The sequence below is a fragment of the Strix uralensis genome, chromosome Z (genome assembly GCF_047716275.1).
Source record: "Strix uralensis isolate ZFMK-TIS-50842 chromosome Z, bStrUra1, whole genome shotgun sequence".
NCBI classification, from domain to species: Eukaryota; Metazoa; Chordata; class Aves; order Strigiformes; family Strigidae; genus Strix; species Strix uralensis.
This window is the reverse complement of record NC_134012.1, coordinates 31,021,144-31,047,386: the sequence shown is the minus strand read 5'-3', so window position 1 is coordinate 31,047,386 and position 26,243 is coordinate 31,021,144. Positions and strand designations below refer to the sequence as shown.

At 36.5% G+C, this 26,243-nt stretch overlaps 1 protein-coding gene across 2 annotated transcripts in view; it reads right to left on the bottom strand.

Annotated features, from left to right (window-relative positions):
- UHRF2 (ubiquitin like with PHD and ring finger domains 2) overlaps positions 1-26,243 on the bottom strand; it is a 92,046-nt gene that overhangs the window by 4,830 nt on the left and 60,973 nt on the right. Inside the window, exons 6-14 of one of the 2 annotated variants that reach the window (XM_074854932.1) lie at positions 22,487-22,673; positions 17,739-17,862; positions 17,252-17,359; positions 14,910-15,014; positions 5,038-5,144; positions 2,862-3,024; positions 2,190-2,327; positions 928-1,051; positions 367-530 (exon numbers count right to left, since the gene is read on the bottom strand). In XM_074854932.1, the coding sequence (XP_074711033.1) occupies positions 367-530; positions 928-1,051; positions 2,190-2,327; positions 2,862-3,024; positions 5,038-5,144; positions 14,910-15,014; positions 17,252-17,359; positions 17,739-17,862; positions 22,487-22,673 (1,220 nt within the window). The remainder of the gene's footprint in view (positions 1-366; positions 531-927; positions 1,052-2,189; positions 2,328-2,861; positions 3,025-5,037; positions 5,145-14,909; positions 15,015-17,251; positions 17,360-17,738; positions 17,863-22,486; positions 22,674-26,243) is intronic. The other variant, XM_074854933.1, reaches the window with a different exon arrangement.

Sequence of the window (26,243 nt, the reverse complement as noted above, 5' to 3'; positions counted from 1 at the left end):
GACTAGAACCATTTATCTTCTTGTCTGATTTCTCACATCAACACAGCACAAAAATACATTTATAATTCAGACAAAACATGCTCTCTTCGAAAATGAGAAGAAAAAAATAGCCAGTTCTAACTCCAAAATGTTTTTTGAGCAAGAAAAGTTCTCTATTATGCAGGTGTAAACCAACCCATCAAGAGCAAACAGAACAAGCGAGGATTATTTTCTTGAAATCAGTCTTACAAATAAAAATAATGCTAGACACATTTTGTATTCAGCAAAAGTTCAACAACAAAATTAGGTTTTAAGAGAGACTCAAGATTTCTCCTAACAGTCTAAAGAAAAGGTAAACATGGAAAATCATGGATGCAGCAAACATACTGGTCCTTCCTTAAGAGAAGCAAGTACTTCATCCCACAGTTTCTGGTTCATACAGTCTTCTCTAATCAGCCATTGCTGCTCTTGGGTCAGCTGGAAAGCCTCTCCTTTCCCTCCGTCTCCCATTCTCATGGCTTTGGGTGTATTCGTAGGCTCCTCTATACCTGCTTAAGATTATGACCATTAGACACGGTAACTACAGAGTGTTAGTCTGAACTAATAAAAGAGAAGACAAAATTACTTCTGAAAGTCTAAAACATGGATTAGACTCATGAAATCGGAAATCAAATCCCTAATTCAACTCATACTGTTCAGCATCGTTTTGAACTGCAGCACGCAGATGCACAGTTCATTTTTCCACAGAGCTTAAGAGAAAAAAAACCTGTAAGAGTAGTAAATAGAATAACTTCCCTATACTATTACTTAATTACAGAGCATGTGCTTATTAATTTACATTAGTATTCCAAGTAACTTCACACTTCTGCTAAGTTTCATGCTACTGGCTTAATAAAACATAACATGACAGACATTGCTGATGAATGCTAAAAAAATAAAAAGAAATACCATCATCAATTGTCCTTTTCTGGTTTCCGTTACTCTGGCTGGTTGGCTCCTGTTTCACAGTTTGCTTTTTAACCTTATCTTTCTTCTCCTTACTAGCCATGGCTTCCAAATAACCTTCCGGATACTAAAATAAAAAAGCACAGATTTAAAACAAAACCCGCTGACATACAGGAATTCCCAAATACTAACAAGACTTAATTTCTAAAAGGCTTTAAAACCCTGCGACTACATATTAAGTAACTACATAATCATTCCTAAAACCCTACAATACATGCTGAGAGTTGGGGTTGGTCAGCCTAGAGACAAGAAGGTTCCAGGGAGACCTTATAGGGACTTTCCAGTATCTAAAGGGGGTCTATGGGAAAGATGGGGAGGGACTCTTTATCAGGGAGTGTAGTGATAGGACCAGGCATAATGGTTTTAAACTGAAAGAGGGTAGATTTAGATTAGATATAAGGAAGAAATTCTTTCCTGTGAGGGTGGTGAGGCACTGGAACAGGTTGCCCAGAGCAGTTGTGGCTGCCCCCTCCCTGGAAGTGTTCAAGGCCAGGTTGGACGGTGCTTTGAGCAACCTCGTCTAGTGGAAGGTGTTCCTGCCTATAGCAGGGGGGTTGGGACTAGATGATCTTTAAGGTCTGTTCCAACTCAAACTGTTCTATGATTATGGAGAAAACATTTAAATTAGCGTCTATTATTAAGAAAGTATAGCCAAGTCAAAGAATCTAATCTAGACTTGATTGTGTTAAAAGGAACCCAATACTCCTGTCTATGCCCTTTCAACTATACAAATCAGTTAGTTGAAGATGATGGTATGCAGTAACATATACCATTGCCTTGCTGAGAAAACAAACAGTATGTTAATTCTTTCCATCTTTCATGGGTTCTGCAATGCCCAAGTCCTCACGGGTCAGTTTATTTCTGTGCCTGAAATACACTCTCTATACAAACTCCTCAGTCACATGGAGAAAAAAAAACACACACAAATGCACAGGCTTTTCGATTTCTCAGACAGACTGAGCTATAAGAATAATCACTTGCTGGAATTCTTTCCAGCCTAAGGATCACAAAACTGGATTCAAACCCTTAATTTTCCACACATGCAAAGCAATTCACTGCTAAGGCAGAAAGCTTTATCCACTGTCCCTTCTGCTGTGTCACTATTACAGGATTCTTTCAGTCTGCAGATAATCTGTAGTGTTTGTTTCTGGAATTTGTTTACTGGAACTGAGAATAAAAACAACTCTGAGAGTCCTGATCCAGACCTGTACGCTCAGACCCAGTTTCTTTGATCGTTCCATTCCTTCTGAGGTCCAAGGTGCAGGCTCAATGTCATCTCTCCTCAGAAGATAGCGCCACACTAAAAATCCACATTTTCCAATTTCTGGCCAATATTTCACCACCTAAAGAACAATATAAAATTACTGTCATTATTTTATCATAAGCCAAACACATGCATACAGTCATACTTAATTGTTCAAGAAGAAATGAGAAGACTAAGTTATACATTACTATGACATAGCAGCTCTTCCCTTGGGTGTGAAATTTTTGTATTTTTCATAAATACAGTGCTCTTAAAAGGCACACATCTTTATTTCAGATGCTGAGAAGTCATTAAACACACAAAAAGCTAGGATATAATTGGAAGGAGTGAGGAAATAATTTGATTTCCAGGGATGAATATGACTCAGTAAGCACATACAAAGTAGCTTACAAATTCAACTTTATATATCCAATTATGGATTATATTCTATTATCACTGCTCTGAATAATTTCATTTCAGTTCTTTGCAGACTAAGCTAAGGCTGAAAAGCTATCATGGAGAAAAAAAATATTTCTTTTAAGTAATAATGAAGAATTTGCAATGTAACACCTATGAGACTTTTAAAAACAGCTGAAGAAAAACATTACGTTGCACTCAGTAGAAATCAGAATACCTTGTAAATGCCATCGTATCTGTTGCCTTCCTCTGGGGCATACTTGCTGATTCGTCGTCCTTTTGAACTGCGCACTACTCTGACTGGCTTACCAGCTCTCCAGTTCTTAGATTCTGCTCCATTTTTGTCATCCAGTGGGGCATCACAGTTAAGAGCCAATGCCCTAGAAAGAGATTTAGAATCTTCATAAACCAGTTTGCTTCACACAACAGGTTTTTGAGAATTAATGTAATTAAGTCATATCTATTTCCCTTGTCTAATTATGTGTTAACAAGCAGTACAGAACTTTTCAGTATATTCTTCAACAACTGCATAACTGATGGAAGCAATGAGATCCATGCTACCATGTATGGTAAGAAAAAAAATGGGAACACAGAACATTTTATAGTCAAGGTTTTAGATGAAAACTCAGCTGATACTGCTAAATAAAACTAACCAATCCTTTTAGATTTAATATTCTTCATTTTAAAAAATAACCCCTTCCTAAACAGCATTCAGGGAATTAAAAGAAAAATATAACAAAAGGCAAACTTTCCTTATCACTATTCCTCATTACAAAAGTAATAAATATGACGAAAAACACTATAGAGAAAAAAGTACATAGTAACCATTCAAAAAGCTCTAAGTAACTGGAATCTCTCACATAATACATAAATTGTCTCAGAATAGGAGTTAAATAATAATAGCTAGCTCAAGGACAAGCAAACTTCTTTATCCACTAACTACATGAAGATCCTCTTCTAGAAACCTGGAGCAAGACACTATGAATATCTACCAGACCAAGCCATCATAATGAACAGTATTTCTACTGCCACAGCCTGATTTGACCAGGGATTGAAAACACTTCAGAATCAGACTCAAACCAAACCATAGATCTCAAATGGAAGAAATAATATTGTTTGTGAACAGCCATGGTATAAAACACACATTGTACAGAACTGTAAAAGACAGGCTTAATACAATGCTGACTTTAAAAAATGTTTCTTATATAAAAACAAAGCTTAAAAAAGGAAAAATATCTGGACAAGCAAAACTAATACTGATTCAACTACGTGGAATCATCACCATCTTCAGTATCAAAGTGCTTGAAAACTTGTATCAAAATCAGTAACCAAGAGCAGCACCTTGTTACACTCCCCGAGCACTCTCACCTGCAAAGCTACAAGGAAAGCTTTGCCAGTGAATTTCTCATTTGCTAAGAGCAGAGAAAAACTGAGACTAAGGAGTCCAGCTTTTAATTCTCTTTCCCAAAGCAAGTTTGCTCTATTCACTAAATATGCTTGTAAACATATCGCTTAAACCTACTTCCATCTTCCTTTCCTCCTATTCACATCATGTCCCCTCTCTCATTCCCTCCCTCCCTCCCTTTTTCAGCAGCCAAGTCAGGCTCTCTGTCCCTCTTGAGTACCACCAAAAAGGTTGAAAGAGTCCCACTCTACTCTGCTTGACAGCAGCAGATCATATCTAAAAGCAGACCTGGCAAAGAAAAGGTCTCAGTCAATCTCAGCACCCCACAGGTGTTAAGTGGTCAGTTGCATAAGAGATTATGCTCTTAGAAACAGAAAATGAAGGAGAACTCTTTGTTCAGGCAGGCTTTTAGAGGGCATGAAAACACTTTAAGCAGATGCCTAATTCATCTTTTGGAGATATGTGTTCCTTTTCAAGCACCTTTTTTTTTGATAAAGCAACACCCTAATTCCTTGCTTTTCATAGAAAACTATGATGGAAGAAAGCACTAGCAAAATAGGAAAGATTTCTTTTAACGTGGGAAAATGAACATGCTTTCTTCCTACTTAAACTTCATAATTGATTTAACCATTGAAGAAGAAACTTAAAAAGAAACACCTAGAACAGAAAATTTCCACCCAAGAGTTTTGACAAACTTCTTAAATTAAAACAGAATCCTTTGAAGGAAATTGTAGGACAATTTCAACCAGAGACATAACTACTAGCTGCACCAGCAATACAGCAATGTATTCAACTGAAGTGCGTGTTTCTTTAAATCAACAAAACATAATGCTCGATAAAATTATTCTTAGCAGCAAGAGGCACTACTGTTTACAAAAGCAGTATGTACAACAGTGAATGAATATAGCAAAATGCTACTTTTAAATTAAAGCACAACAACCCAGCTCTTTGTTTTGGAATATTTTTTAATTTTATCTTCAAAACTTACCTATTCATGTGTGTTAATGTCTGGTCAAATGAATGTTCTCCAATTCTTTTATTGCCAGAAAGATCTCTACCTCCGCTCCCAGTGTAAGTGAATTCATCTCCTCGATCCTGTGCAAGAAGATTATCCTTCGTTTTAACACTCCAAAGTAAAGCAACTCAATTTTTAAAAAATGCTACTTCATTTGTTCTATTTACTCAGACAGAGAAAAACTATAATCTGAGGCATGGAAAGATGTGTTTTCGATTTCAGTGTCACTGTCCTTCTACAGTAGTTGTGGCAGGACACAGCTGCTGGTCTGGATGTAACATATGCACCAGAAAATTCTTATTAAAAAAATACCTGCCTTAAAAAGTGGACATTTGCATCTTTTAAAAAGCTATTTTTGGGGGGGGAAAAAAATCTAAGGAAGGGAACACATTCTAGCAAGTAGTTACTTGCTCTAGAGCTTTCACTTAGTTTACAAGAATATCATATGTGTAAAATACCTTGGAGGGATCACTTCAGCTTGTGCAAGGGATTAAGTACTAATAAGTACAAACAGCTCTGCTTTATGTGCAAGACAGGTGCTATAATGCAATAATAATCCCAGCTCTTCTGAACTAGTAAGAGTTTAAACTCATTTAAATTTGCATTTTGTAAGCTGATACAATTCTGTAGCACGTTTCCTACATAGAATTTTCTTTAAATTGAAGGAAGGTTGACAAAACCTTTTACCATGAACCATAACAGTTAAAATCTACATACACATAAGTAAAGCCAGTATTACTATTCTCCTTAGTAAATATGTCACAGAAATTCATATTACTCCTGGCAAAATCAGGTATTTCTAGGAATATATATATTCTACAAACGTATTTATTATGATATCTCTTTAGAGATGCAAATTTTGTACAAAGCATGAAGCAACAGTAGAAGATAAAAACTTAATAGGAAAATAATGTTTATATGAATTTTTATAGCAAAAATCTGAACATACTTGTACGCAGTAGTAAAATTCAGTCAATTTCTTACCACTATTAAAAGTCTGACATTATTAAGGATCCAGTGCAAGACTGTTACAGATATTTCATGACTGACAACAGCAGAAAAAGAGAAAGTTAGAAAGAGAAATGCTGGTTGAACAAGGCCATAGATTAATTATAGAAATTATGTTTATTTTATTCTGTGTAGGGAAAACCTAACAAATTCAGCTGCAGTATTAAACTATTCCTTGTTCAAAATTTATCTAGACATAATAACAAGCAACTGCTATGAAGTTAAAAAAAATACTCAAAACCTAACAAAGACATGTATAAACTCTGGTATATCCTTTCTTAAAACAGTCTACTCTGCTCAGTGAATCTCTAAAAAATAACAGAAATAGAACAATGTTGTATGAGGAACACATGAAAAAACTTCAAAAGAATGAAAGACTGACAAGACAAGAACTATTTACTAAGAAAGGATGTAAAACAATTTGTATAAAATAAGGTATCATAGAATTGAGCTGCTTAATTTTTCAGTGATTGTCAAAGCAAACAAAATGCACAGATCACACAAAGATGATTGTGATGATAATAATATGAACAGGCATGAATTTTCTTGATGAATCAGGCCCATTCAAACAAAGTGCATTTTAACACTGAACAAGAAGCTCATGCCAAGCTCAGACAACCAGAAAGGATGTATCTTCGAAAGTCATGAATCCAGAATGATTTGGGTTTCATAACAAAGAAAAAACTGAACACGTTCATGGTGTGGCAGAGTGGGGAAAACTGCTAAGGCGGTTTTTTGATGTACAAGCAGAAATAAACCGAAACTGGAAGATGATTCTTCCCTTCTTTTAGAATATAAAGTTGAGACAAAAACTGAAATAATTTATATGTAAGATTTTTTTTAAAAAAATGAGGAAAGACAGAAATACTACATATGCGAGCAAAATGGAGAAAATTATTTACAAGACAGGTTCTTGACAAGCAGTTTTGTTTATCAACAACTGGGTAGAACAATCTTCATGAGAAGAAAGTACTGAATAGACTTTTTTTGGCATAATAGACAAACACAAATCAAGGACAAGCTGCTAAGCCAAAAAATCTCAAGTAAGAAGGCATAAATGCCACAGTATTTATAATTACCTACTGGAACACACTGTTATGGAAAATAGGTTAAATGTAAAAGGTCTAAAAACATCAAAATTCCAATGTCTTCAGAGAAAGACTGTGTGGTTCTCTGCATGGTACTCTTTAACCTCAGGCAACTAGAAGAAATTGTGCTTGAAGAGACAGCATGAATATAAGGCCTATGCAGACATGCTCACCTCTTGAACAAATTCCACACCTGATAGGTTACATTTATTTCTCTTTAATTATCCAAGTTCTATGCATAAACAGAAAAAACTACATGGATTTTGGGGAAACTGGAAAACAAGGGAAGGAAAATGGAGGAGAAATGGAACAATTATGGAGCATAATTGTTACGGGTCAAATAAGAAGATGGCATCTTTTAACAGCCCCTAGCCTAAGGAAGGCTCATTTCTGCTTTATTTCCCAAAACTACACTCACTTATTTCACATCAGACATTTTTTTTTTTTTTTTTTTTTTTTAAAAAAAGGGATTGCAGGGAACAAAGATATACAGTTCCTAGAATTAGAGGAAAATGACAGAGTTCTTGCATACATGGTGCTGATCTGGACTAGATGAAGAGAAATGGGGAGGACATTTGAACCTCTGATATGAGACCAACTCCTAAACAAGGAGAGCAAGAAAGCTCAGGAGAATAGGTAAGTTGCTTGTAGAGAGATAAAATCTAGAATGGCAAGAGTAAGTGATGCACAGACAGAGCCCTTCGAGTGGGATAAATGTATATAAGAATACAGCCCATGCCAAGTAGAAGTGAAATGGGGATACTGGTAATCTGGAAACCTAAAGGGAGACCTACAGAACCTATTTCCATTGTGGTTATGATATTTTACTTTGAAAGTGGAGTACGCCATGAATATTCACACAGCTTACTATTTGGGATTTTTTGTGAGTAATGACACACTAAAACAATTTCTCAATAGCTTTGAGTTCTGAGTCTATCTATAGGCAATGCAGAATCTTCCAATCACTCATAACAATGTTCAGCTGATAGCCTATATGTGACAGGTAAAGGTGGAAAGCTATTTTTTTCTGAAGAGGATTAGAAAGCAGAGTTCAAGCTGCTGAAACTGCTGTAAATTCTGCATTCAACAGTTAAAGAAAACATTTGGCAAAAGGAGTTATTGATGTCTGTATGTTGTTCTTTAAGAAACAAAATAACTGTCAAAAAAGCTATTAAAACAGTCTTGTCTTTTCCTTTCTCTTCTCTTCCTTCTTCCTACTTTTTCCCCATTTTCTTACCTTAAAATATGTAATTCTGCCATTTCTCTTCTGCTTTCCACAGCTTAATTCAACTTCCTTGCACCAAAACTTTCTTTCAACAGCTAGTAAGACCTTTGTTATTCTGTCTTCTCTTAATGCCTTCTGTATGTCTCTTTTTCTTATGTTGTCTCCATAAGGTTATTTCTTAACTGTCCTGTTTGTAAAGTTTGATCATGTTACAGAGCAAATGAACTTCAGCCACAGTAGCATTGACCCAGTATCTCATATTGAGGCATCTGAGTGGAAGATGAGCCCAAAGCTCTGGTATTATAAAGCCAGTCAGCCTCAGACATATAACATAAGCAGATGGTCAGTTATATTAAATCTTACTCCGCTATTTCAGTGTTGTTACACAATCTGTGGTAAGTCTAACAAAGAGATAATGGAGAATGAAAATTTTTTAATTCCACCTGAACGTTCAACCACATTATTTCTATGGGTTGCTTTTATGCAACAGCTGACAGGGGCATTAGCTAATTCAAATTACTGGAATATCAGCTATCTCAAGATAGCTCTCAATTATTTTCTCTTTCCATTAACACCTCTGGTATTATGCTCAGATTTCAAAGTCTGGTCCCAACATACACACAAAAATTGCATTTATCAGTTAGTAAAATACGTTATTATGAACACAAACAGATTTTCCAGATGAGCTTCAACCTTCAGTCTGAACAAAACAAAATGTCTTATTGGCTTTTTTGATACAAGAAACCCCCAAATTTCATGAGTTAATCAACCCCTCAATTCATCAGTTTCACCTTAGTAAAATGTGATGAATAAAGGCCAAGATTTTGATTAATATGACAAAGCAAAACAAAAAAGCACTAAGCCTTTTTAAATGAAGTTATTAAATCCAAGACAAATTCTAACTATCAGATAACTACATTTGAAAGGATTTTCTTTCCCTAGTAGCAGGGATACCTGAAACCAAATCACGTCACCATTCATCTCCACTTAAGTCTCACAAACCTGTATGAATATAAGTGTTGATAGAATTGATCTATCTGCCCAATTGTCTGATTTATTTTTGATAATTTCATGGTTTAGCACTGCAGTAGAAAGTACCAATTAAAAAGGAAGGGTTAAATTACATATTTCACTTATAAATCAATAAAAAAACCCTTGCATTAAATGCAGAGTTTGCATATATCATAATCAGTGTTACTCAGTCTTCCCCACAATTGCCCTTGACAGCAAGAACCTAACAGTATCGTGTCATATTTCACCACAATGTAAACATTTAACCATTTTAGTGTTAGTCAATCTGGATCTTTGAACAATAAGACAGCTTCAAAGCAGGAAACAGCAGAAGGTGGCTAACTGGTGATGGAAGTAGGTCAACATTTTGAAAAATAACTCCCAAATGAAAGTACTAGACAACTACTGTATGTGCACCACTTTCTGATGTTTTTCTTATTCCTTTCCATGTCCAGTGCCAAAATAGTGTATAGCCAGACCTTTAAACTAAACATTAATATGGAAACAATTCAGGCTACCTAATCTGTATTCATTATCTTCTGCTCCGTTCAAAATTGGCTCTGACTTCAAACCAGGTTTATCAATGATACAACACACAGAAAGCCTTTTCAGGTCAAAGACACTTTTCTGTAGTGAGACATTACTTAGGAGATACAACAGTTTTCTGAGACAGCATTTAAAAATACAATTATCTTTGGCTATCTGTTGGAGATCACCGATTGATTGTTTTTCCGAGGGCAAAAAATCCTTCAATCTGTTTGAGTAATTTAATAAGCCTACTATAATCCTAGTTAAAGCAAGGCAAGGAAAATCTTGTCTGTCTAAAAGACATGCATTTACTATTTGACATTCATTTATCTCTATACAAATAATTAGCATTTGTTACTTATATCCTTCTTTTATTTCCTATATTTAAATAAATTCTTAATATCACATGAATTTTTTTAAGTGTCCATGTGAAAAATCTATTAAGTCCAGCAAGAAACTCATGATTTGACACAACAAAGGTTAGTATAATCACGCTGATCCTTCAGAATTTTATGAATATTGATGATACTCCATATATTGCAATAATACAACTAATGTCTCTTGAAAATGTATGAATTTCGGAAAGAAAGTATTTCAGTATATTAGCCATTCACAAAAAGAAATCAAGGTCTATGTCTTTGGTCTAAGCACTACTCCAGACAGAATGTTTCTTGAAAAGCATGAAATGTAAAAGAGTTCAATGGTGCTTTGCTAAGCATTGGCAACATTAATTTCTACTTTTTAATCTGTTTTATCATTGTGTCAAATGGATTCCTCAATGCTTTTAGAAAGTCCTGCAAATGAACTTTGGAAAAGCACAGATAGGAGTGGTATAGACAGAGATTATACACTCCATTATGAAAGAAGCTGACAAATAGGCAGATAAGACTATTTTGACAGATGTAATACTAGCAGTAAAAAATGACAAAAAGCATCTGCGTAACTAAGGCTCTGCAGAATGTGAAAGTAACTCTGAATATAATGCAGGTACAGAGGAGACAATAAAATTCAGAAAATAATGCAAGAAAGGTATTTTTTTAGTATTAATTAGCATTTTGTATAGACTGATAGCTAACAATATGGAGTAATGGAAAAGATGGAGAGAAGACTGTTGCAGAATAGGAGCTGTGCTGCAAATCTGAAACACTGGTAAGAAGTAAATATTAAAGCTACTGCCATACAAATTATGTTGAGTATGTCCTTAGTACTGGAGTTAATGACAGTGGACAAATAACACATCTGAGTGAAAAGGAAGATATTTGGTAGCTATCGTATAGTGAGATACTAAATTTTCTTCACATTACATTGGGGCTCCAAGCAGGTCCCAAAACAGTAGGGTGCTTAGACCTTGGAAACATGACAGTTTTGAAAACAGCAAGTTTCATGGTGTCAAGCATCAGGTTTTCAGCTACATCCTCAATCCACATGACTCACAATAGAGAGATTCGAAGTGTAATGGCTGTAATGACTTGTTATGCTGGATTCTCAGTACTATAAAACAGAGTGGGAAAATCAGAAAGGAACTGTTCCCTTGGTAACGTAGTCAGCATGGCATGATAATTCAGAAAATTCATATAGGATACTACATCTTTTTTGTACTAGTGCTCACGCTCAATTCAGACAACCCAGGTAAACCCAGCAAACTGGTTAATAAAACAACAGGTCATGCACATATATCTAGGTAAACTGCTAGTCACAATTGTCTTTGGATATAAACCACCGACTCAGACATGAGGCTCCTGTTGCCCCTTAATTTGCATTTAAAGCCATTTAAGTATGCAATTCACTACAGCACCGGCACTACACCTTTGGCAGTAATGGAACTGATCAAGCGCTTTCACTGTGCAATGCACACTAAGCAGAGGTTCTGAAATGCTATATCCTCATGACATGGCTTGGGCAAATCTAGTGAGCTAAATAATGTTTATTTGCAACTGGCCTATTTCAAACAAGCGGAATAACAGTTGTACTAACCCCTTGGAACTGACTACCCACACACAAGATTAACCCAAAGACACAGAACACTTCAAACGGACGGCAAGCCATTTCATGAAGTGGTTTGTGGATGCTATGCTCCAGGCACTGAATGGGTTTGGTATGAAATACCAACAAACCTAAGCAATGAGTATATTTGCCTGGGGTCCCTTTTGAGACATTAGAGATGCTATTCTCTTTTATACTCTCAGAATCTTTTACAAGAGGGTGCAAATGATCACAGCAGATATTATTCTCCAAGAGATTCTGAATCTCAGTTCAGAGTTTTCCCATATGATCCTATTTGCAAAAGCACTCAAAGAATAAACAATCTTTGTTCAGATTAAACTAAGCACACCACACAATTTACCACCTTTATAACACTACCTCAACCCAGTAAAAACATGAATCTTGAAACTTTTGAAAATAAACAGCAGTTTTAACCCTGATACATAAAAATGACACAAAATAGGAGGGTAATATTTCAATACAGAAGTAAAATTTCCTCAGCTACTTGATTTGATGAACAGACAAGTCAAAATACTTTTATCATGAACACTGTGACTGCACAATCACTGTTAATGTCCAATATCTAGTTTTAAAATATATTTCTTAATTATATAATTAATTAAATAATAAAATATAATTCTTAAATTTTAAATTCCTGAAAGACTTCCCAATTTTTTCAGCTAATGTTCCTATTATGGTTACTATTAAGAACAACACCAGATCAGCAATATCAACATGTTCAAGACTCTAAAGCTAACTACTGTAATATTGTATCTTCAATAGGTAAGGCATATAACTTGTCACTGAAATTCAAGGTTAAACATTTCCAAGAGAGACATTAATGTGCAAACATTCTATATGCATGTAATTAAGAGTTCGGTTAAGCTTCATGTACTTCAATTTCACCCAGTGTTCATTTTGTAAACTATGACTACCCCTTCTCTGTCTTGAGGGCAGATTCTGTACTGACAGAATTCATCATTACTGAGCACTCCAATACATCCAGAACATCCCAACTTGAGGAAAGTTGCAGACAAGTCTGGGTCTGCAGGACTGTAAGTTCCCAAAGGCACAGCATAAAACCAGCATGATCTGAAAGCTAAAGAGTTAATTCTATTTCCTGAAATATGATTTTGTAATTATTTTACTCCAATAGTGAACTGTTAATTTAAAGCCACACGGAGAGTATTAAGATAGCACAAGTCAGCAGTGTGCATGAAGTTTATAAACATACAATAAAACAGTCTTCCAAATATATTTATTTCTCAATTTTGTAAAAACTTATACACAAATACCTACATCATACCACTGAAATTCAAGTAAGGGTCACCTCTCTTTTCTTGTTATATAATAAAGCGACTAGATGTGAGCAGAGGATTTTATCTGAATTTTTATTTTGAAGTTTCATTTGTGGAATGAGATACTGTACTTAGGATGCTTATAAGTATAAAATTTGATTTTTCTGTGGATATTCTTACAGGAGTTCAATTTCAACCTTTTCCAAAAAACAGGGAAAATGACAGTTAAACGGGGAAATAAAATCTGATTTATGAAAAAAGAAACAAAGAAAAATTAATTCCAAAAATGCACTTGGGAAAAAAATAACTCTCTCCTGGATTGTTAGTTTAGAGAATTGGAGAAAAGCTGACATTCATACAAATTTTTAGGGTATCTTCTGCAGTATTTCTCCCCAACTATGCCCTTTCAAAATTATGTATGTCATCTAAACTATGACAGTATGTTGGTGTCCACAAAAACACATGATCACAACATCGCTTAGGTGAACTGGAAAAGGTATGCAAATGACCTAATTAAGTTTATTAAATATTTTGAATTGAATAATTACAGCAGCAGAAATAAGGGGACATCAGTATCACCAAAGAAAAAAAAAGGAGTCTGCAGCATCTCAACATAGCAGGTACAACTACTGAGCAAGTGTTCTTAGGATCCACTGGCTAAGGGTCCTAGAGATTGTGTTGGGGTTGACTAAGGATGTAGTAATGTATCCCAACACCAAGTACCTCCTCATGTAACTTGTTCAAAGAGAGACACAGACTCCTTCAGAGAAATACTCTGCAGCAGCAGCCAGTAGGTGCTGTTGGCAAAGAATACATTACATCCTGATGCTATTTCAGATGCTTCTTTCTCCAATGTTTTTTCCTTTGTGATTAACAGCTGTTTTAAAAGAATTGATTGCTTTATCCTTCACTTGATGCATGATTCAAAATTTCACCTGATGGAGCAGAACTGCAGGAAGGGATGTACCCTGTGTAAACATTATTTAATTGCAGAAAACAGTAATCTATTCATAAATGGTCAACATCATGAGATGGAAGTCTGATGCAGTTACTGTTTTGTTTAGCAGCATAATTGCTTTTGTTGCTCTACTTAAACGTTAACATCAAAATAGATTTTTTTTTCCAGTGCCTTTGGGGATTGTAATACAAGATACTGAGACTTTCCTAAGAAGTTCTGAAACTGTTCCTCAGGAGTCAAGAACCTTCAGAACTTCACAGAATCAAATATACATGTACCTTTTATTCCTGCTTCATTAAAATAAATGTATCACACATTTAGAAACACAAGCAGCTCAAAGGAAGAAGCATCTATCTGTCTTGACAGCAATAAAAATCATGAGCAAAGCAGAACATAAAACATATTATTTGTATATAATTATACTATCAGATTTTAAATAATACAAAATTCAGACTCTGAAAGTATAGCGAAATTTAACTACCCTAAACAATGTAAATAAAATCCAGCTGTAATTGACATATTTTGTTTGAGTATTAGCATAAGCATTCTTTAAGAAAGATTTCCTTACATATTTCTCCCCAAAACACTAAAAACTATTCAATTTGTTATCAGTAGTAGTTATTCTTTTCATGGTCATATTTGCATAAGTATTAATTTTAGGATCAACAACAAACTTGATCTATCTTTATCTTTACAAACTTTGATACATTAGAACAGCAAAACCGCTGCTTCCATAAATGACATACCACTTCATCTTCAAATCCTCCAGCTAATACGAGTGAATAAGCTCCATCATTACTGCGTCCATGGATTCCACCTACATGTGGTCTGTGAACACCTGCTTCGCTCACCTGGCAACAGAAAAAAGCCAGTTCCTAGCATTTTTTTCAAACAACCAGCCATCTACAATCATTTTAACAATCACTTTTCTGTTTAAAAATACTGTACAGAGTGTCTGTGTAAATAGTTAATGTAAGACTGCCTTTAAAGGTGAGAATTCAACTTGTTTTTAAGGAAGAAAAGCCAAAAGTAAGGACACCCAAGAAATGCAAGGACAATGTAGAACAGTGGTGACACTGGAATATGTAAAGGTACACTTTCTTCTTTGGGAAAAATCTTCACGATTCTTTCCATAAGGAATATTTAAGACTGTACTCACTACTATGATCCACTTTCACAGTCATTTAGAACAATCCAAAGCAGATGGAGATCTGCCAATTTGGTAATATTTTACAATTTTTAACTAAGGAAGATGACAGTGACCCATGTAAAGATCATTATGTCAGGTATGCTATTAAAGTAACACACTGTAAATGTGACCAATGCAGGGGAATATTATGACACTGCCTAAGGAAACAGAAGCCATTGCAACAATGTATGGATCATAAGCTAGTTCTCCAACCAGGATAACTGCCTCGTAATGGCTGTGCAACTAAGCTGCAACCAGATCACCTGGGAGCTGCAGCTGTTCCATAAACTGGCAACACCATTAGAGTCTGCTGGAACATCTTTCCCACAAACATGTATTTAATAATTGTTTCAAACTACCAAATTATAGTCAAAAAAACCCAAACCCCTTTATGAATAAAAGAGAGGCTACATATTAAATCGTGTATTTTCTCAGTATGTGATGCCAAAAATACTATTGATAGAATGAAGGTTCCCAGCAGAAAACCCATTAGGATCCTTCTTTCTTCAGACCCTGATATTGCCTGTTTTTATCATTCTGTCTCTTCCACTCCTGAACTCCTTTTCCCAACCTACACTTTTAAGCAACTTCCATGAAAGTTTACATATTTCTGCTGTAGTCTTGTACATTCATAATATAATACATCAGATCAAAGGTCCAGCTGGTCAAAAATGCTGTCTCTACCAACAGATAAGAGCTGTGCACGGTGTGAAAACTACACAAGGACACAACACTTCCTTGCACAATTTCTCAGCATCCAGCTGTCTATGGCTCAGACTTCCTAAAATAGGCACAAATTTTGGATTCATAGTATCAAAGGGAGAAAAGAATTCAGAGTAGTGCTGCTTGTCATATGAACTAGTACCACTTTTATTCTTTATTTTGAAGTGAGCAGCTGCCCTTGTTTTGATGACACCTTTTTGCATTATGAAATTATGTCTATAGGTCCCGAATCACTTTTTTCATACTGTACATAATTCTGTAGCCATCTACACTAGACCACGTTTTCAACATTCTTCCAGAATGAAAAGTCTTTCCAGTCAAATGAAATCTATATCAATCCTTTAATCATCTTGACTGATGTTCATAATAATATACTGTATTTTCCTGACCCTTCCTTTCACAATAATTTAACACTGGATTTATTTTATTGGTCACTACCGGGTATTAAGATGACCTATTTTCAAAATTAGCTATTAGAAGATCTCTTTCCTAAATAACAAGAAGTAGCTGAAATCCCATTACAAATTATGTAGTTAGAACTGTTCCCCACCCCATGTTTACTTTCCGTAACAACTGAGTACTCTCACCTAACTTTATCAGCTATTTGCCAATTTTTCCAGACCATTTGAGTATGCTGAATAAAAAGACCCCACTGTTCTGTTCCTCTTTCCTCCTGTATCAAACATCCTTTCATTCATTTCTCCCTCCCTTCTTTCATTCCCAGCTTTTATCAACTAAATTTAGGTTTCTGGTAGGTGATTCACCCCAAATATGGACTCTGGTAAGTAACTCATGACAAAGATGCTCTTCAGATGCTCCCTCCAGAAGCAATACTTAGTCAATTTCCTTCCAGGGAAAAGAGTGCCTGTGTCATAAAAAAAACTATGCAAATCAGAAATAAAGAAACTACAGTCTCTAAATTGACTAAGCATCCCACTTAGAATTTTAACGTGAAATTTCTTTATCCTAATGACAACTTATTAAGTTGTACTGTAAAATCAGTATACTTCAACCTTCACTACTATTGGCATCACTTCCAATATTAGAATCATAGTGTATTTGCTTTATTTAGTCCAGGTGAAAATGGCAATTGTCAATCTAAACTTATTTTAGTGCACAACCCATTCACTATTATTCTTAGTTACTTCAACTACAGCTAATACTGAAACAACATACCTGAACTCTGAATTTCCAGGTTGTCCCAACAGGAACACCAGGTATAGGTCCATAATGATTAGAAGGAACAATAGTGCATTCCTTAGTGCGACCAACACAGGCCATTCCCTAAAAATACATCAGACAAAATAAATTAGTATTATAATATTGAAGACTATTTGCAAATTCAATGCAGATATCAAAAAATCTGATCTTTATAACAAACACATACTTCAAAATATGTTAAATTGTTAGAAGAATGTTAATTAAGTAATATGTGTATATGGGTTTGGGGAAGGGATCAGGGATTGGTTTTTTTTTATTTTACCTCTAGTCACCTTAATAATTCTTCCACTGCTTTAACTGCCAGTAGATAGTGGGCAGGATTAAACATTATTGTCTGTGCAACCCAGTACTGAATTTTGTGTAGTGCATATATAAGTAGAATTATAGATGTAGCACATACATGAACAATCAGAGTAACAGCTATTTCTAAAATACACTCTACCTTGCCCCAGTCTCTCTGGCTTTCAGTACTGGCAGATGGCATCTTTGCTTTCTTTTTACTCTGTTTGAGCTTTTCTCCAGCCTTTACAACTTCATTAGAATCATTTTTGCAGGAAGGACAATACCTAAAAAAAGGTTTTAGTAAATTCTCAATTACTTCATAATAATGGCAATACATTTCTTGTAGCCAAAATAACGTCAATTTGCTTGTCTTGACTATTTCAAGCTAGCAAACATGTACCAGTCTTAAGCAGCTGAAGTCTACAGCTTAAAAAATGAACCCAACATGAACAAATACTGTCAACTTTTAAAAAAGGGCATTTCAATATCTTTGAAGGTAGAGTGCTAGAGGCAAAACATTTTTTCTCACATGATATGTGAGAGGTCCCCATGTTTCCTGTATTCTGTCTTCATTCTGTCCTCTTTCATTTAGATCATGTAAAAGAGAAGATAGCTGAGATTAGAGTACACTGCTAACCAGTACCCATGGTTTGTTTCTATGTCCTGCCCACTCTACCCTTATTTTTCCATTCTAGTGCAATACATTTCACTGCATACAGCTGAACGTCAAAGACAGCCAAAGTATCATGTAATGTGTGTAGACACACACACGCATACACACACAAATGCACGCACACACACTCACTCACTCCACAACACTGAAGTCACTTGGAATATAGTGCTGAGACTCATTCCAGCTAACACAAAGCCATCCTGGTACGTAAGTAGGAAATGCTATTATACAGTGACTAAAACAGAGAGAGAAAGGGAGTACACTGGTCCTTCCGCTGCTTCTAATAACATTTTCACCCCACTCCCAGAATGCCAGTGCAAAGGTAAATCTCCATGTTTCTGCTCTCATGGGCTGGGTTTGGCCCACATGCCACTAGTGGAGGAAGCCTGATCTAAACTAACATTGATAACCTAGTATATATAACTACTACTACTGTTTTGGATTTACTAATTAACTTTTGTATGTGGATATGAATAGAAGAATTAATGATTAATGTCCACAGGAACAGATTTCATACAATCACAGAATCACAGAATCATTCAGGTTGGAAAAGACCCTTGGGATCATCGAGTCCAACCATCAGCCTTACTCTACAAAGTTCTCCCCTACACCATATCCCCCAGCATCTCATCTAAATGATCCTTAAACACATCCAGGGATGGTGACTCCACCACCTCCCTGGGCAGCCTATTCCACTGTCTGACCACTCTTTCGGTGAAAATTTTTTTCCTAACGTCCAGTCTAAACCTCCCCTGTTGCAGTTTAAAGCCATTCCCTCTTGTTCTGTCACTAATCACCTGTGAGAAGAGACCAGCACCAACCTCTCCATGATGTCCTTTCAGGTAGCTGTAGAGAGTGATGAGGTCTCCCCTCAGCCTTCTCTTCCTCAAACTGAACAGTCCCAGCTCTTTCAATCTCTCCTCATAGGATTTATTCTCCAGGCCCTTCACCAGCTTCGTTGCCCTCCTCTGCACTCGCTCCAGCACCTCGATATCTCTCTCGTATTGAGGTGCCCAAAACTGGTCACAATACTCCAGGTGTGGCCTCACCAGGGCAGAGTACAGGGGGACTATCACCTCCCTACTTCTGCTGGTCACACTATTTCTAATACAAGCCAGGATGCTGTTGGCTCTCTTGGCCACCTGGGCACACTGCCAGCTCATGTTCAGCTGTTATGTTTCACTACGTCAATAAAGATGTTGAACCATTAATGAAACTATGTAGATAAAAAGAAATTAAAAATAATACAAGATGCTGAAATTGTCTAACACTAAGACTTTGAATGATATTACAGTTTAAAAAAAAGTTTGCAATGACAAATTAAAAGAAGAAACATAATGTAAATTCATAAGGTGAATTAACTATGGCATTGCCTGCTTCTTGATAGGGTAACCATATTACCTTAATATTTTTCAAACTGAGTTTTGTATGGAATATTAAATACAGTTTCACATATAAAGTGGCTTAATCTCTGCAAGAGAAACTTATCATCCTTTCCCAAATGGCATACTTAGCCCCTGCAGAGAGTTTGCCAATTTTAGACTACAAAAATACTAAATGGAAATTTTTCCACTTCTAAAACAAACAACATCTGTCAATAAGTTAAGGACCAGACACCCATGACTCTTTGTTAGTATGCAAGAAGGGAGAACACAGGCCTCCTCTTTGGTAGGAGGCACTGCTTTGCCCAGTGCAACTGCACTCCTAAATACGTCCAAGCATTAAGACTGCACAGGGCTGGCATCACTAAGAATCCCCAAATTAACTGTCACAAGCCAGCTCCATAATAGTAACTCTCCCACCCAGTGATTTCATTCACAGATGCAGCTATCTACTTACATAAATAAATCTTAAGACCCATATCGTTACACAGCAAACAAAAACAAGTTTAAAAGCTTGACAGCCATTTTCCAAGACATTTTAATTATATGAATTAAACTTCTACTACTCGTGGAAATTTGTACATTTTTGGCCAGAAATGTAAGCAGAAGGGTCTAAAAGTACACTTAACATATGACCTGAGGGACTCTGTTGTCAGTCAATTTAATTCTTGTGTGGTTGTCTACAGAGCACCAAATCTTCTGTACAGAGGAAAACAGTCCTGGGGATCTATGCAGTGCTATTATTGGAAGAGGGTACAGAGATTCAAGCAGTAATGGCTACCCTTTGAAAAAATTTCTTCAAACTTTCTCTGTAGCTCTCTGAAATAGAAGTATTAGAATAGAATAGAAGTAGAATAACTCATAAGAAGCTTTTGAAAAGGAATGGGTGCCAGTGAAGACCAGAACACTAATACCTAATCTGAAAAAGCATTTGAAGCACCCAGCAGGCCAATATAATCTTAGCACACCAGCTAAACCAAAGAGACAGTGATGGCTGGTGAGATTTCACTTTTAGTATACTGACGTGCTTATCAAACCTTCTGTATATTTGAGGGTGTAGAAGAAACTAGAGAGAATAAATTGTTTCAGGGTAGAATGAAGGATTTGGGGGTCTTGTGGGAAGGGGTGACTGACCTGAAGCATATGTATTTTCTTTATCAGAAACTTTCTTGTGACTAGTAGTGGAAAATAGATGGACTTTACTGTTGATGGAGTACTAGATTAGACTTGGTTCCAAGAGTAAGGGCCAACTGAAGAATGGATGTACTGAACAGATGTGTACTTCCAGATGGTCTCATTAAATATTATCCAAAGGTCAGGTGCAATCAGGTAAGAATACTCCTTATGGACTGCAGTCAGTAATAAACCACTTGTGTGTTGAGGACAGTTTCCAACATGTGACATTAACTCACTTATGTTGACAAGTAGCAGGAAGCAAGAAGATGTCATGCAGAGACCAGTCTGCCTTGACAGTAGAAAACTTGGGGATAGTTAAGCCTAACATGCTGTGTAATAAACACTGTTGAATAAACACTGTATTCATTCTGCATATGCAAGAAGTGGAAGGCACATAGACAATACTCAAATAAATGCCATTTTTAGTTCAAATGACCCACACATATTTCTAGCAGGTAGTGAAAGTATTTTTTAGATAGTATTTCAAGCCAGTAGGTCCTCCAAAAACAGTGAATACAACTCTTCTCGGTGCAGAAATTTCATAGGAAAAAAATCAGCTTCCAGTAACAGTAACCCTGTGGCCAGATGTACACACTGAGAAACACCTATCAATGTTAATGGTCTCAATCACTAAATCACACAATGGCATAAACACAGGAGTTTAGAAAAAATACAATGCCCCAGAAAACATGCAGACCATTAGATATTGACCAATAAATAAACCCACTATGGCATCTACTATAGTATAGCAGATTGAGTTATTTATTTCCAGAGAATGTTAAAACTTCCAAAGCACTTACACAGATTTTTACATAAAATTTAATCCCAAGGTCCAAAGAGATTCCGTAAAATGTATCCATAGACATCTTAGACATTTATTATTGTCTATGCAATGGAAAGCTTTATTAGATTATTATTACTAATTTATTACTAATTAGCATCTTATGTAAGTCATAGACAGGTGATAAATACAAACAGTGTAAATTGTAGATAGCTAATAAAGACAAAAAATGGTACAGAGTCCAAGATAACTTAATGGGCTGCTAATGGGTCCATGCAGATTCCCTTAAAAATACAATTATCTTGATTTAACAATGCCAGTTAGCTTGGGTTTCCTGCTGGCAGAACCAGGGACAGTAGAAATGAAGAATAGCAAGGTGGTGGTCCTCCCACAGCAGGAGAAATGAATAGAGTAGAGGCAACGAGAAGACACAGGAAGGGCACATGGGCAGCAACAGGGCCAGAAGATGAAGGAAAAGAGAAGGATGAGTATAGGAATTGTTAAAGCAGGTAAGCTTGAACAATATTAAAAGGCTGGGGAACAACCACTGTTAATAAACACCATCAGATCAGATAATGTCACAGAAAGATCATAATGATCATAATGAATAACATGAACGTACCAGTTTTGAAACACCATAATGGTCATACTGAATAAAATGAACATACCAATATTGAAATTACATAATGGTCATTAAAGCTAACTACTAATCCTTTGTGAATGATTTAAAAGAACTACCTTGACAGAAAACATAAGGCTTCGATTAAGTAGACAGATGAAAAACAGAGCAGAACTTAAAAAATTCTTCAGTATCGGATCTCACAAGGTGCAAATAATAAAGAAGTATCATATATAGAATGGCAATATAGATAAGTAAATCATCATTGTATATTTACCAGTCCTCATCTTCTGGTATCTTGCTTAAGGGAGGGTTCAGACAGTATATATGATAAGCCATATTACATTCATCACACAGGAGTTGCATGTGAGCATCCTGTTTTCCACCACACAAATAACACGAACAAAAACGGCACTCCTTATCTGGATCAGCCCTACAGTGCTTGCATTCAGGGCCACTTTTTCCTGTCAAAAACAAAGAAAAAGTCAAATGCCATGTACCTTACAAAAGTGCATTACTGTATCTACAGGACAAAATTATTTCTGTACGTGAACACCGCCCTCTTAAAAATGCTTTTGTGTTACAATGAGGTGTTTGACTATCCAGGTTAATGAGATTTCTTCTGCTGCATAAACAAGCAGTAAAGAAAATGACTTATCAACAGCTTCTCTTATTTTCTCCCCTCCTGTTCCCAACATGCCAGCTGCATACACTCCCTACAGATGGAGCCTTGCGCAATCTCTAGTTGGAGTCTTCTTAAATACAGCCATGAAGAAACTCCAGTTAGGTAACTGGTAACAGTCAAATTAAGATGAAACTACAATTTGGAACAGTTCTCTCCCTCTTTAATTTAATTTACAGTTGGATAGAAGAAGTGGTAGTCTGAGATCACAGACAACCTCAAATCAACAGTTGTTTCACAGCAGCAGTTTACACATAAACATTAACTTTGTTTCCACTCACTTGGAAATTTGGACCTGTGAATGCCACTGTGAAACAAAACCATTGGCATTGGTTCCTTAATCAGGGACAAAATGCTTTTATACAAGAGAAAATAATTTAGTAGCCTAAACTAGGTATGAAAGAGAGGGAAGAATGAATACTTGCAGCAGAATTAACACTTAGAAGAGAAATGTTTGAAATAAGTAGAAGGTCCAGAGAAATGAGAGAAGACTTCAGAAGATAATTTGATTACAGCCCAAAGGATTCCAACATTAAAAGAAAAAAAAAATCCATTTATATGTTCTGTGTAAAAGTCATCTAGAAATGCCACGGAAGTGAATTTGTGCTCAAACTAGTCTAATACAATAATTAATAGAGTACTTCCAAATTTCTCTGGAAACAGTATTTTATTTGAAAGAAGTAACTGGCTTTGAATCAGAAGACAAAGAAGACTAGAAAGACTGTTTGAGATCTGGAGTTGGAAGTAGGAAGCTGGAGAATCTAGACACCTGAAATAACAGGGAGAACATTTTTCTTAAAGTTTAGAATGGGCCAGAAAATATTCTTTCGAGTACCATTCTGGAAGCAAAAAAATAACCACAGGTTATTTTTTGTCCATAGGCAAACTAAGGAACTTCTGAACTGTTTGACAATGTCTACTCAAAAGGGCAACTGGCCTAGGACAGTGTGATAAGGACAAACTTACTCCTGTCATAATCTTTGCCAAAAATACCCAGAAGTCATTAGTTGTACAAAAAAAAATAACACTTTCATTCTCTGGAACAAAACATTAATGAATATGTCCATAATGTCACAAGCAAGTTCATTAATAAGGAATTTGAAGAGCAGCCCCACTACAAAAACGAAAACAAGCAACTCCAGCAAACCCAAAACCCTCTACAGCCCTTCAGAGGCAGCATGAGCATCAGATTCTTCCACAGGTGCTAGCTAAGTAGACTGAATATTAGACAAAAAGAGAAGAGCACAAGTAACAAATCATAATATTTAAGAAAACACTGCCTGTTCCCATGAAAGATTTAACCCTTAGGAAAATACAGAACTTTTTTCATACTAAAGGACTGTTGTCTTTCTGATATATTTTTAGGGGAGACTAGAACTTATCAACCCCCAAACATGGAGAACTACTCCAGGTTTCTCTGACTAGCATGAGAGAACAATACTCAAGGGCAAGCTTCCATCTTCTCTCAGCTTTATTTTTTGTTTTTCTTCACCATGACTCATTGTCTAAGTTTCTACCTTCAGAAGCTGTATAGCTTATCAGTTCCTTGTATGTTAGTTTGTTTGGATAACGTGAGCAATCAAAGTAAATACTTCTTTTAGGAGTTGATTCTTGATTAGAAAGATGAGGTGGATCCCTGATGTAGACAGAGGAGTTCTGGATACTTTAATGTTTTTCCTAAGCATGCTGAGAATAAGGAAAGGAAAGACTAAAGGTTTGCAGAAATCCCAGTCCCTTCCTGCTGAGGAGAAATTTGCCCTCCCAACTGAATAGACTTTACAGAAAATTTGATCTACATGGATAAGATATCAGTGTAAAATCTCTGTGGAGAGAAACTCCAGACTGAAAGTCTTAAAAGAAATGGGGACTGGAATGTCTACTGTTGTGCTCTATCTGCAGTCTTTCTGAAGGACCTTGAAGAATATTTTTACCTTCAAAGGTGGAAGCAACTAGACTTAGAGACGGAAGAGGATGGAGTTTTGAGTAACAAAGAAGAGTCAGGGGCTGCTGACGTATTAGGAACCTGTGAAATGCCTCAAAGGAATTAGGACTTTTTCCTCTAAAAAGGCGACACAGCCAATAGCCCAACTGAAATGTCTCTACACTGATGCATGTAGCATGGGTAGCAAACAGCAGGAATTGGAAGCGACTGCGGAGCTGAAAAGCTATGATCTAACTGCTATCACTGAAACTTGGTGGGACAAACCACATGACTGGTGCACTGCAATCGATGGCTATAAACTATGCAGAAGGGAGAGGCAAGGAAGGAGGGGTGGAGGGGTTGTTCTCTGTGTAAAAAAAGGGGTTGACTGCACAGAGCTGTCTTTGAAAAACAGCAATGAACGGGTTGAGAGCTTATGGGTAAAAATCAGGGGCCAAGCCAACAAAGCAAACCTCACGGTTAGTGTTTATTACCAGCCTCCCGACTGAGGGGAGCCTGTTGACAAAGTGTCCTTACTTCAAATGCAGGAAGCATCATGCTTGCAGGCTCTGATCCAGCTGGGGGACTTCAGTCACCCTGACATCTGCTGGAAAAGTAGCACAGCAAGCTGCAAGCAGTCCAGAAAACTCCTGGAGAGCATCAAGGATAATTTCTTAATCCAGGTGATAGACAGCCCAACCAGAGGAGAAGCATTACTGCACCTGTTGCTTACCAACAGAGATGAACTAATGACAGAGGTGAAGATCAGTGGAGCCTGGGCTGCAGTGATCATGCCCTGTTGGAATTCACAATCTCGAGGGATATGGACCATGTGAAGAGTAAAGTCAAGACCTTGAATTTTAGGAGAGTGAACTTGCAATTTTTTAGGGAATTACAGGATGGGACCCCCTGGGAAACAGCCCTCAGGGATAAAGGAACAGAACAGAGCTGGCAGCTCTTTTAAGGACATTTTTCTTAAAGCACAAGAGCTCTCAATTCCTGCATGTAAGCCATGACAGGAGCGCCCTGGGAATTATTGACCGGTCAGCCTCACCTCAGTGCCCAGTAGGATCATAGAACAGATACTCCTGGAAGACATGTGGATGCATATGAAACACAGGGAGGTTGATTAAAGACAGTCAACATGGCTTCACCAACGGCAAATCATATCTGACTGATCTAGTGACCACCTACAATGAACTGAATGCATAAGTGGACAAGGGAAGAACTAAGGATGTCATTTACTTGGACTTCTGTATCACCTTTGATTTGGCCTCTCACAACATTCTTCCTGCTAATTTGGAAAGATAGGGGTTTGATAAATGAACTGTTAAGATGGATAAGGACTTGGTTGCATGCCACATCCAAAAAGGGGATGGTCCACAACCAATGGCTCAGTGTCCAAGTGGAAATCTGTAACAAGCAGTGTCC